The 14,140-nt window shown below is 44.0% G+C and overlaps 1 protein-coding gene across 1 annotated transcript in view; it reads left to right on the top strand.

The window, feature by feature from the left end:
• Nucleotides 1-1,306: 1,306 nt before the first annotated feature.
• Nucleotides 1,307-14,140, top strand: part of LOC124804927 (cytochrome P450 6a2-like) — an 84,195-nt gene continuing 71,361 nt past the window's right edge. Inside the window, exons 1-2 of the mRNA XM_047265302.1 lie at nucleotides 1,307-1,463; nucleotides 13,293-13,498. Coding sequence (XP_047121258.1) covers nucleotides 13,302-13,498 — 197 coding nt within the window. The 5' untranslated portion in view covers nucleotides 1,307-1,463; nucleotides 13,293-13,301. The remainder of the gene's footprint in view (nucleotides 1,464-13,292; nucleotides 13,499-14,140) is intronic.

Here is a 14,140-nt window from a genome sequence, read left to right on the forward strand (position 1 = left end):
CCAACAGATGGCGCTTCATCTGAACAGAATAGCAATAATTAGCATAACAAAGTAAGACAAAGCAAAGATGATGTTCTTTGCAGTAAATGCTCAATATGTCCAGCATAATTCGTCAACAATAATGTCGTGAACAGCACTGTAAAGCATGTCCGGAGTTATGGTGAGGCATTGGCATCGGATGTTGTCTTTCAGCATCCCTAGAGATGTCGGTCGATCACGATACACTTGCGACTTCAGGTAAACCCAAAGCCAATATTTGCACGGACTGAGGTCTGGGGACCTGGGAGGCCAAGCATGACGAAAGTGGCGGCTGAGCACACGATCATCACCAAACGACGCTCGCGAGAGATCTTTCACGCGTCTAGCAATATGGGGTGGAGTGCCATCCTGCATAAACAGCGTACGTTCCAGCAAGTGTTTATCAGCTAGGCTGGGCATGATGCGATTCTGTAACATATCGGCGTACCTCTCACCCGTCACGGTAGCAGTTTTGCTGTCCAGCGCCATCTGTCAGACTTTTGTGAACTTTGTTTCTTTTTCGGCTCTAATAAAATCCCATGTCATTCCAAGCTTGTGTGTCAATTTTTACCTCTCTATCTACATTATTCTGTGGTTTATTAAGTTTTCAAATTTATGCTGACTTTTTGATCACCCTGTGTATTGGGAATTGTGTGGTGGTTATAGACTCTCTGTGTAGGTTTGTGTGAGTAGTCTTGCCTTATCATGTTGTCTATTAACGCGTTCTAAAATTTCGACGAAAGTTTTTTCAAACTAAACTTTTATGCTGAAGTTCAGTTTTTTTCGTTTAGAGTTTGGCTGGGTAGTTTAGTATGTGTGTGTATACATCCATTTCCTTGAAAAGTGTTATTTTTGGGTCTTTACGTATTACTTGTAGAATTTTCATTGCGTGGTCCAACTAGCTTACACTGTAGGCTCTCAGCAATATAAAATTCTCTTTACTATGACTTTCAGCGACCTTCGATGATTCACTAAAATATGTTGCCTCACGCCACGTCCTTAGAGATGTTATTCTTTAGTTATGCATCAGTGTATATTAAACAGTTGACATACTAAAGTATGTATGTAAATTTTTTTGACTCCGTAGCTGTACCTCAGACACGTTCAGAGTCGAAACAGTTGTACCTAACACCCCAATTACATTCACATAGTGAACATCTTCCGCCGTTGACAAGTGGCAGCGTTATGTAGCGCAGAGGCAACGGGGCAGCTTCCGACGCCACGCGTGTAGATAATGGCCGGCCTATAAAAGGAGCGCAGTCCCTCACGAGGAGTCAGTGCTGTGGGGACGCCCGTGCGTAACAAACACGCTTCTCTCTCGCTTTGGCTACTCCAGCAGATACCTGCCGGCCGCAAGACTGCACCTACTACTGTACCAACTGACCACTGTCTGTGACGTCGCGACCTTTCGCCTACGTCAACGTACAGAAAGGAGTTGGAATCAGGTATGTCCGGCACATGCGTGCTGGTTATATTTCCAGCAGTGTACACAACAGCCCACATTTCTACTGAGGTAGGAGTCAGGGGATACCTCCCAGTATTGTGACGGACCTACTTTTGCCCGACGCAGTGCAGCGACTCGACGTGGCTCGGACTCAACAAGTCACCGGAAGTCCCATCCAGAAATATTGGTCTAAACTGCCTATACACCCGTCCATAATAACGAAAGTGTTAAAGGTGCATGTTGTGTACATAGTTCCGCGTAGTCAGCGCGTACACAACTTTCCCACTAGAGCGCGCCCCCATAACCACAACAGCGCAGGCGCAGCGCACGTCCGTCTCCGCACTACGAGATGGCGTTGTCATAGAGACGGACCAAATTCTGCCTCCACCGATCCGCGTATTAATATGTAACGCAGCCAATGAGATTGCTGCTAACGTAGAACCTTTTCTCCCCGCGGATCACACTCGCGCAGTGATACATGAACGCGCGAGGTATTATAACGAGTGTACAGACCTCCGATTAGTCAGTCTGCATTTATCTGCACCTGTCTGTACCAGTCTGCATTAGTCTGCATTAGTCTGTAGTCAAGTTTCAGTCTGCGCCTAATAAGATTATCATATTCCTGTACACAGCCATGAAGAGAAATGTATAGACACTTTGTCAAGTATCAGAGATGTGAGGATAAGATTAACGTAACAAGACCAAAGGAACTTCAGATTGTAAATTGTAAATAGCAATCAGAACCAAGTTAAGTTATTTTTACTCTTGTTATTATTTTAATAAATGTGTGTGAAAATTAATCAAGTTCTGTTTAAAGTTGGTCACCGTCAATCTGCTACTCTAAGCGTGCAAGTGGCATTTCTATCGTCTGACCTAACGGATGAAGATAAACACGCCACGATAAGACCACGAGACATATTGCTGACACTCGCCTACTTCGTTAGAGCGACAAGTCAAATAATCTGATGGTGCGTGTACCGAAGGTCTTACAGTACGCACACCAGTGCAGTATTTTTGTGCACGAACTGAGCTCTCGATTATGTCCTATAAATTTTCCATGGGATCCATATCAGGCGATCTGGGTTTACAGATCTATAGTTCAAACTGTCTAGAATGTTATTCAAAACCAATCGTGACCAGTGTGGCCTGCTGATGTGACACTGTTGCTTGGAGGCATGATGTGCATGAATGGCTGCACATGGTCTGAAAGTAACCAAACATAACCATTTACAGTCAATGATCGGTTCAGTTGGATCAGAGCAGCCTGGCCATTCCATGTCAACACAGCCCACACCATTATTGAGCCATCACCAGCTTGCAAAGGGCCTTGTTGAAAACTTAGTTGCATGGCTCTGTGGGGTCTGAGTCACACTCGAAGCCTGCCTTCAGCTCTTCCTACTGAAATCAGGACTCATCTGACTACGCCACGGTTTTCCAGCCTTCTAGGGTCCAATTGGTGTGGATACGAACGCAGGAGAGGCGACACAGAGGTGATGCAGGTGATGTGGTGCTGTTAGCAAAGGCGCTGGTGTGGTTATCTGCTGCCATTGCCCAATAAAGACATATTTCGCCCCCTGTCCTAACGGATAGGTTTGTGGTACGTCAGTCCCACACTGATTTCTGCTGTTATTTCACGAAGTGTTGCTTGTCTGTTAGCACTGATACCTCTACACAAACGTCAATGTCCTCGGTGACTAAGAGAAGGCCATTGGCCACTGAATTCACCGAGATGAGAAGTAATGACTAAAATTTGGTATTCTCGGCACACTCTTGACGCTGTGGATCTTGGAATATTGAATTCCCTAACGATTTTTCGAAATGGAATGACCCATGCGTCCAGCAGCAGCAACCATTCCGTGGCTGTCCCACGTCTTCGTCACCTCAGTGTGTACTCTCCATCTGCAGTTGTTAATTGAAATAGAAATTGAGGGGCTGGGAGTACAATTGCTGCAAGTGACATTTCACAAGAAACTGATCTAAATGCACATTTGGTAAGTTAAAGCACGAATCTCTTCTGAGTGAAAGAAGTACACGCGAGATCCTGCATAGTGCGTCACTCTTTGATGATACAATTTAAGCTCAAAGCCAATAGCTGAACTCCACTTTGAATACAACTAGTGTAAGCGAAGTGGTGGACAGAAGGAGAATTGCTAATATCTTTAATGAAGGTTCAGGTATGTGTTTTTTTGAAGTACAGAAATAGTCTAATGCTTGTGATTATAAGACTATTTACAGTACTGTTTAATATATGTTTCAATAGCCAAATTTTGAAATACCACTCGTGCATCTTAAGGCAAAATCAGCATATTTACACCGTATATCATAAAGTCCTTGGACCTGGCCACACGTATATGGAATGTGATAAAGTATTTTGGTCTGTCTGAAAAGGAAAAAAAAGACTTCAGACATGTATTTGTTGCCCAACACAGGGTGGAAGCAATGAAGCAGATCAGCAGCAAGCTTTCAGTGGTGAAAACGGAAATCTTTCCTTCAAATAAAGCCATGGATGCCACAGCAAAAGATAAAGGTGCTAAAGACATAGATGGTAACAAAATTCAAAGGAGGTATACCAGGTGGATCTTCTCGCTATCAGCTCAAGTATACACTAAACCGTGCACTTCAGATTATGCAAGTGGATTATAGGAGGCCCAATAATGGTGCCGCTCACTACTTTTTAACCAGCCTTTGCATCGACACGAGTTTGAAATAACATTTGAGAAATAGAAAGACCAGGAAATGAAGAACTAAGTCTCTCCACTTTCCCACGAGTTCTGTAATAATATATCATATTCCCAGACATCAGTTACCGCGAGTGTAAGAAGAAGGAGTGGAAAAAAGGACATGGTCAAAGAAGAAGACGAAGATACTGAAAAATGTACAACACAATTTTACAGCATCACGAGTGTCGCCCAGGAAATTATCATCATTCTGTGGACACCTACTGTGAGGGGATTATAGGAAGTAACTATGAATAATTTCTTAGATGTGTTAGAACCACACGAATATATTTTCGTTTTGGTACTTTCACTTTATTATTTTACTGTTTTTCAGACTGTTGTATAAATTTCACTTTAATTACTCACATATGCTTGTTTTATAACAAACTTGTATTTTGCTATGTACATCACGTGTGTTGTACAAAAAAAGCTTCAAAATATAGCACAGTAAATAAAATGTTTCTACACTTCCACTTTGTTTATTCTACAAAGTTTTAAGACAATAGATGTATAGGGCGTTTTAATGGATGGCTCTAAGCACTATGGGACTTAACATCTGAGGTCATCAGTCCTCCAGACTTAGAACTACTTAAACCTAACTATCCTAAGGACATTACACACATCCATGCCCGAGACAGGATTCGAACCTGCGACCGTAGCAGCAGCGCGGTTCCGGGCGAAAGCGCCTAGAACCGCTTGACCAAAGTGACCGGCGTATTTTTAATATATTATAAAAAATAATGCAGGGGCGCTACACTCTCTAAGCATGCCTGCAACTGTAAACAGACTAACTGACCATTAGGGAAAAATATTTAATGTTTCGATAGTAACTCATATAATTTATAAACAGCATTTTTACTTCGGCAGTCATTTAATCAGGTTGTTTCAGCAGGCACTTGTACTGCATGTACCCTGTCCGGCAGTTGTTTGCATACCGAAGTATGGCGAATGTACGAACCTGTTTGCAAACATTTTCGTAATGACAAATTTAATTACTATTTCTGTATTTAGAAACTAAGAAGCTTCTCTTTAATTTTCGGCGCTTGCTTCGGCAGTTTAACTTCACACTACCTGCAACTTTCCTAGTGGGTGTGAAACCCTCATAGCCGGCCGGAGTGGCCGAGCGGTTAAAGGCGCTACAGTCTGGAACCGCACGACCGCTACGGTCGCAGGTTCGAATCCTGCCTCGGGCATGGATGTGTGTGATGTCCTTAGGTTAGTTAGGTTTAAGTAGTTCTAAGTTCTAGGGGACTTATGACCACAGCAGTTGAGTCCCATAGTGCTCAGAGCCATTTGAACCATTTTTTGAAACCCTCACCACCTTGGCTTCGTGAAGTTGCCCGTGCTAATCTAGGCCTTCATTTGCTTCCTAAGTTCAGCGTCGCTCTATCGCCTTCAGTTTCACGACCTTGACATGTTATTTCGCGATAGTGCCTTTGTGTACACTGATGGCTCTCGGACTGACCGTGGTTCGGGTGTGCCTTCGTTTTTGGCGCCCATGTCTTCAGATATCGGCTTCCGGCACACTGCTCAGTATTTACAGTCGAGCTCTTCGCCCTGTATCAGGCCACAGAGTACATCGGGGACTCCGATTTTTCCTTTGTGTCCTCTACTCAGACTCTCTCGGCGCCCTTCAAAGTCTGTGTGCGCTGTACACTGCCCATCCCTTAGTGCAACGGGTCCAGGAAAACTGTCACTTGCTCACTCTTGGTGGAGCCACTGTGCAGTTTCTGTGGGTTCTTGGTCATGTCGGTCTGCCAGGATACGAGGCTGCTGACGCTGCTACCAACGCTGCAATCCTTGTACATCAGCCCACTAGTTCCTATATTCCCCCCAACGATCTCTGTGTTGCCGTCTCTCAGGAGGTGGTACCCCTTTGGCGTCGCCATCGGTACTCCCTTCATGGGAATAAGCTCAGGATTATTAAGCCTCTCCCAGCCGCTTGGACGACATACTCTCGGCCCTCCCGCAGGCAGGAGGTCATTTTAACTATGTTACGTATTGGGCACTGCCTTTTTATCTATCGTCATTGGTAAGTGGCGTTCCCCCGCCACTTTGTCCGCATGTCGAACAAGATTTAACTATCTGCCACATCATGTCGGAATGCCCATTTTTTAACCGTTTACGCCTCTGCTTGACCCTTACACGACACATGAGCAATTAAAAAATAATGCCACGTAACACAAAATTCACACATTTTTCACGGTTCTAGGCGATTCAGTCTGGAACCGCGCGACCGGTACGGTCGCAGGTTCGAATCCTGCCTCGGGCATGAATGTGTGTGATGTCCTTAGGTTAGTTTGGTTTAAGTAGTTCTAAGTTCTAGGGGACTGATTACCTCAGAAGCTAAGTCCCATAGTGCTCAGAGCCATTTAAGCCACACATTTTGCGTATGAAAGGCACACATCACTTGCCTCCCTTAGATTAACTGACGACAATGACGTCATGAAGGGCATCTGAAACCAAAGTTAACATAAATTTACCAAATGACGGAAACCTGCTGACTCCGTATTACAGGATAAAAGCGAGGAAGCAAAGACGGTAAAACACCATTCCACCAACTAGAATTTGTTCACACAATTACGTAAACAAACTTGCTTTAAATTGTTATGTTACATAATACACGTTCACCTTACTAAACTAGAAACGTGTAGAAGATATACACAAACAAAATGAAATCTACTGTGTGCTCATGCCTTGTAGTCTGAATATTTTAAGCAGGCTTGTATGATGTAACACACTTTTATGTCGTTGTGATTGTACCTTTAGATTAAATTATAGGTATTGTTTTGTTCGTTACATTCAGTTTTTAGTGCATGGTAATTTTATGGATTGACTCACGAACAGCTTAGGGGTTCACGTCACACTTAAGCCCACTTAAATGTGGACCTAATTGAATAGTTTACCCTTCAAATGCATTAGTACTAACTGGGTCAGCATGTTATACTGTACTTTGGAGTCATGATTACTATAACGTTTTTGATTCTGTTCTCATACACTTTGATCTGTGTCAGTTTTCGCTATCAATTCTGACATACCATGTATACTGTATGTAGCATTTTTGTATCATTTCTCCAGATTATTCGCGATTAAATAGGCGTTACACAATTTCTATTACAGGTTTCTTAGAGGTCGTAGAGGGAATGTAGTAGGTAATGCTTTTATAAGGAACCTAGTCTGGAAATGTACCGTTTTAATATAAAATAAGTTTGAAGATCGGATCACTCTAAAATCTCCCGCTTCACGCTACGCACACAATCTGAGAAGAGGGGCCGGCTGCTGTGGCCGAGCGGTTTTAGGCGCTTCAGCCTGGAACCGCACGACCGCTGCGGTCGCAGGTTCGAATCCTGCCTCAGGCATGGATGTGTGTGATGTCCTCAGGTTAGTTAGGTTTCAGTAGTTCTAAGTTCTAGGGGACTAACGACCTCAGATGTTAAGTCCCATAGTGCTCAGAGCCATTTGAACCATTTTTTACAGCAGGTGGCCATATACGATCTCTGCTTGCTCGTGATCAATTGGTTCGTGAACAACAAGACCATTTCTACCCTGTATCCTTACTAGTGTCGATAAATGGTGTCTTTATGCTAACATAAGGGAAAAGGGAGGAATGGTCGAGCCCAAACAACGCAGCAACTCCCCACACAAAGACTCGTGCACATCAACAAAATATAATGTTATGTATCTGGTGGAACTGCGACGATATGGTGAACTACAGATTGCGTGTCCGTGGTGTAAGCATCACTGATGACATTTATTGTCAACAACAGAGACGTCTTGTAGACGCAATCCAAGAACAACCACCAGGAAGACTGCGTGAAGTGACGCAATCCAAGAACAGCGACCAGGAAGTGATGCTACTGCACGATAATGTCCTCTGCTTACTGTTAGACTGAGAAAAAATGCTATATGGAAGTTATTCATCTGATATTGCGTCCTCAGATTTTCACCTTTTCCGCTCTCGATCAAACAACCTTCGAGGAATTTTCTTTTCGGATGAAAATGCGCTCCGAACAATGCTCGACGAGTTCTTCTCCTCAAAAGCACGTGATTTCTACAGTCACGGAACCGAAAAGTTACCCCTTCGTTGGCAGACAGTTGAAAATAGCAAAGGAAAATATGTAATTTATGACTAAAGTCTATGCTATGTGTATCTGTTGTGTTTATTAAATGTATGGAAAGACGCTACGAACTTACGCAACAATCCAATGTTTCAACGGACATGAAAGAAGTGTGACATCATTACTTGGATAACAAAAGGAATATCCGTTGCCGCTTTCCATTTTGCGACAGTTTTACAAATGTTAGTAAAGGTCTGCTGTAGCCAGTGGAGATTACATTCAAGCTGAATAAAAGCATTTTCTTCGTATCTGCAGGCGTATTTCTTATGTGATACGAAACACCAGGAATATTTTGTACATCTCGCACTTTAAATCGCGGCGTATAGTAATGGTTTTCAATACACAGAATGTTTCACAGGTCCTACTGCTGGCTCCCCAGGGTTGTAGAGGGGATTTAGTAGACAAAGCTCTGATGAGGAACCCATGTTCGTAAATGTACCGTTTGAAAGTAAAAAATGTTTGAGGTTTGGCTCACTTTCAGGTCTCTCGTTCCACCGTACGCACACAGTGGAGACGACAAGCTTTGACTTGCATGCTCTACAGGACCCCGTGGCGTGGACAATATCTCGACGTGTTTCTACGTGAGGAAGTACGTCCTGTTCAAAGACGAGAGTGTGTCGCATCCGTGGAGCACCTCAGTCCACCCTCCTAGTTACGAACGTACCAGTGTCTCGCTGCCGTTGTAGTCGAACGGAAGTGTAAGTGATGTCATAATTATAACAGGGACTGACGTCGGAGCTCTCTTCTCAAAAATGGTTCAAATGGCTTTGAGCACTATGGGACTTAACGTCTGAGGTCATCAGTCCCCTAGAACTTGGAACTACTTCAACCTAACTAACCTAAGGACATCACACACATCCATGCCCGAGGCAGGATTCGAACCTGCCACCCAGCAGTCGTGCGGTTCCTGACTGAAGCGCCTAGAACCGCTCGGCCACCACGGCCGGCACCACCAGCTGATTTTTGTGATTTGCGGTGCCTGTATACCTGATCTTTGAACGTTCCTCATTGCATGAAAATGTCTCACGATTGTGGAATGATTACAGTTCATCACGTTTGCCAGTTCTCGAGTACAATGACGTGGATCACTGTGAGTTAATGCGTTTAAAAGTTCTTCATTAAGTCCGGAACGTCTTCCTGAACGTGGAGAGTCACTAAAGTGGAAACCATCCTCCTTGAAACGAGAAAACCGTTTTCTTGCAGTGCTCTGTCCAATGGTACTATCCCCACATAGAGCGCAAATGTTCTGGCTTCCTTCACTGCTGTCACTCTTGTACTGAACTCAAACGGAAGAATATATCGGAAATGTTCAGATTTCTCCACTTGGCACTCCGTTTTCCGTCGTCCACAGTTCCGTTCACTATCTCCAAATAACAAAATGACGATATGTAAACTCAAGTAGGAACATTGTACTACAAATAAAAAATGACAATCGATAAATAAACCCACGACAACCGAAATACCAACACGCAAAACAAGAACTCTACTAACTTATGCACCAAACTAAAATGTTACAAAGAGCTGTGCACTACAACCATGCCTATACTTCGTCCCGACTGAACTTACAGATCCAGGTGCTAACTAATGCGACGTTAGGTACGACGTAAGGCATATTTCAGCCATAGGTGTCAATAGAATGTGCAACAGTTTCATCAACTTCCGTGGCACGAACAGTCCGATCGCCTACCTATCTCCGGTTTTATTGGCGGCGTAAACACTTGCCGTTTGTCACCACTTTGTGAGATGGTCGCCCACTTTGTGACAGCATTTGTCGTTGTTGGTCCGTGCTGTCTGACATTTTGAGGAAGATAAACGCGAACATGCCGCATTTTCAGCAGTCTGTACTTCGGCCCCGAAGTGCTGAGCAGGATTAAACCTCATTTCCTGTTTACGAAATGCAGGAAGATCGGCAAAGGATCGACGCTTGGTGCAATGATTGGCAGATGACTCTCGTCGTATGCAATGTAACGTACTGAACATAAATTGGCGGGAGGCCTATTATTGTATACATATCCAACTGCAGGACAGTCACTGAAAACAGTGATACACATAAAATATCTAGGTATCTGCGGACGGAGCAATTTAATTTGGAACGACTACATGAAACTAATCACATGTGAGGCAGATGCCAGACTCATACCAAGAATCCTCACCCAGATAGGAGGAAGCCAACAAAACTCTCATTCGACCAATATTGCTCTTCAGTCGGGAGCCAGTAGCAGATAAGACTGATAGAAGAAATAGAAGGATCCAAAGAAGAGGAGCGCCCTTCGTTACGGGTTCACTTAATAAGCACGAAAGCGTGGCAGAGTTGCTCAGTCGACCCCTAGCAGCAGAAGTTGCAAGACAGGCGTTCTGCATCATATGTGTGGTTTGCAAATTTCCGGGAGGCTACGTTCTGCTTCCAACAGCTAGGTATATCTCCAGAAAAGACTGTGAACTTAAAAATGGAAAGTTTCGAGCTCAGATGGCTGCTAACCCACAAAATTCCGCGAACCATTAGCGTCCGGAGTAGGAAAGGGAGGAAGGGGGCAAGATGACAATAGAATACAATGTGCTCTCCGCCACATAGCGTAACGTGCCTTGTGGAATACAGGTATTGATATACATGTAGCCCCTGTTGCTCTTTTTCACAACTGTAACAAAACTACATGTTCTTGTCAGCAGCAGAGATACATACTCCAGCTCTGAGTGTTCCTCTCACTCCGTGTCATTTTCCCCACAATCATCACTGAGCACGCCTGTACACGTGGTATCATTTAGATATCAACACAGCCAACGAACGTTCGAGGTGCTCTTTATACAAGGTGGTCCATTGATCGTGATCGGGCCAAATACCTCACGAAACAAGGGTCAAACGAGAAAACTACAAAGGACGAAATTTGTCTAGCTTGAAGGGGGAAACCAGATGGCGCTATGGATGGCTCGCTAGATGGCGCTGCCCTTTTTTTTAAAAATAGCAACCCCCACTTTTTATTACATATTCGTGTAGTACGTAAAGAAATATGAATGTTTTAGTTGGACCACTTTTTTCGCTTTGTTGTAGATAGCACTGTAATAGTCAGAAACATATGGCTCACAATTTTAGACGTACAGTTGGTAGCAGGTAGGTTTTTTAAATTAAAATACAGAACGTAGGTACGTTTGAACATTTTATTTCGGGTGTTCCAATGGGAAACATGTACCTTTGTGAACTTATCATTCCTGAGAACGCATGCTGTTACAGCGTGATTACCTGTAAATACCACATTCATGCAATAAATGCTCAAAATGATGTCCGTCAACCTCAATGCATTTGGCAATACGTGTAACGACATTCCTCACAACAGCGAGTAGTTCGCCTTCCGTAATGTTCGCACATGCATTGACAATGCGCTGACGCATGTTGTCAGGCGTTGTCGGTGGATCACGATAGTAAATATCCTTCAACTTTCCCCACATGAAAGAAATCCGGGGACATCAGATCCGGTGAACGTGCGGGCCATGGTATGGTGCTTCGACGACCTATCCACCTGTCATGAAATATACTATTCAATACCGCTTCAATCGCATGCGAGCTATGTGTCGGACATGCATCATGTTGGAAGTACATCGCCATTCTGTCATGCAGTGAAACATCTTGTAGTAACATCGGTAGAACATTACGTAGGAAAACAGCATACATTGCACCATTTATATTGCCATCGATAAAATGAGGGCCAATTATCCTTCCTCCCGTAATGCCGCACCATACATTAACCCGCGAAGGTCGCTGATGTTCCACTTGTCGCAGCCATCGTGGATTTTCCGCTGCCCAATATTGCATATTATGCCGGTTTACGTTACCGCTGTTGGTGAATGACGCTTCGTCGCTAAATAGAACGCGTGCAAAAAATCTGTCATCGTCCCGTAATTTCTCTTTTGCCCAGTGGCAGGACTGTACACGACGTTCAAAGTCGTCGCCATCCAATTTCTCGTGCATAGAAATACGGTACTGGCGCAATCGATGTTGATGTAGCATTCTCAACACCGACGTTTTTGAGATTCCCGATTCTGGCGCAGTTTGTCTGCTTCTGATGTGCGGATTAGCCGCGACAGCAGCTAAAACACCTACTTGGGCATCATCATTTGCTGCAGGTCGTGGTTGACGTTTCACATGTGGCTGAACACTTCCTGTTTCCTTAAATAACGTAACTATCCGGCGAACGGTCCGGACACTTGGATGATGTCGTCCAGGATACAAAGCAGCATACATAGCACACGCCCGTTGGGCATTTTGATCTCAATAGCCATATATCAACACGATTTCGACCTTTTCCGTAATTGGTAAACGGTCCATTTTAACCCGGGTAATATATCACGAAGCAAATACCGTCCGCACTGGCGGAATGTTACGTGAAACCACGTACTTATACGTTTGTGACTATTACAGCGCCGTCTATCACAAAGCGAAAAAAGTGGTCCAACTAAAATATTCATATTTATTTACATACCACATGAATATGTAATAAAATGCAGGTTATCAAGATTTTAGTGAGTTTGACCGTGGTGTTGTAACAGGCACCTGAGCGATGGGTCACAACATCTCCGAGGTAGCAATGAAGTGGGGATATTCCGGTACGACCATTTCACGAGTGTACCGCGAATATCAGGAATCAGGTAAAATATCACATCTCTGACACCACTGCAGTTGATATCCGTTTGACCTATGGCAGATCCATGTAGCGGGCAAACCATTACGCCATCTAGTTTCCCCCTTCAAGCTAGACTAGTTTCGTTCTCTGTAGTTTTTTCGTTTCACGCTTATTTCGTGAGATATTTGGCCCGGCCACCATCAATGGACCACCCTGTATAAAACTCTGCATACTTTGCAATCGTAGCAATAACTGTGTACTTCCCATAAACAACATGTTTGTATCACTAAGAGGCATTTAAATTAATAGCTAAAAAGCTTTTGTGTCTTCTACTAAATCTTTCAGAAAGTGAGGCCTTTTTTCTTTTTTTTTTTCATTCTAGATAAACTTCATGGCCGTCGACTGGTTTACTACCTGCGCCCTGGTGGTGTTGGCTGCTTGGCTGCTATGGAAGTACCTGTCGTGGAACCACAACTACTGGCAACGCCTGGGCGTGCCTTGTGTGGAACCCTCGGTGCCTTTCGGCAATTTCAAAGACTTATTTCTTGGCAAGACATCGTCAACAGAATCGTTCCTAGAGATTTATCGGTAAGCGAAGGAAGAAACTCCTAACACAAATTTCTGGTTCAAACTTGTTCGTCCACTTGCATTATCACGAACACTATCAACAGAAGGCATTTATTTCGGCCATCTTTGTCGCTTGTAAAAGACACAGAGAAATTCACATTGTCAGCTGACAAACTATCAATTTCTGTTAAAGCTTTGAGCAATTGTGCTAGGGAATAAATACTGTGAATAGATAATTTTGTCTCTAACATTTTCTGTCGCCGCAGTTACCCTTCGGTTATATCCGTACACACATCAAAAAAAGTTCTGCATCACTCCGGTTCCCAGAACTCCTGAAGATAGACGTTGACAGTCGATATTGTATCACAGACACAGTCCCTTTGACTGTTCAGAGTTGTCACTAACCCGCCCAAAGATGTAAACAACCGCGCGTGAGCAGCGCCTATTAGATGGAGTCGGTCCGACAGCAGTCATTCCACCAGGAAGGCGGTACACGGCTTGTGTTGTCTGTAGTTCAACCATGCCTAGACGACCAATATCGCGGTTCGATCGAGTCCGCATTGTTACTTTGTGCCAAGGAGGTCTCTAAGCAAGGGTAGTGTCCAGGCCACTCAGAGTGAACCAAAGCGATGTTGTTCGGACATGGAGGAGATACAGAGACAC

This window comes from Schistocerca piceifrons, chromosome 7, assembly GCF_021461385.2.
Source record: "Schistocerca piceifrons isolate TAMUIC-IGC-003096 chromosome 7, iqSchPice1.1, whole genome shotgun sequence".
In the NCBI taxonomy this organism is placed as follows: Eukaryota; Metazoa; Arthropoda; class Insecta; order Orthoptera; family Acrididae; genus Schistocerca; species Schistocerca piceifrons.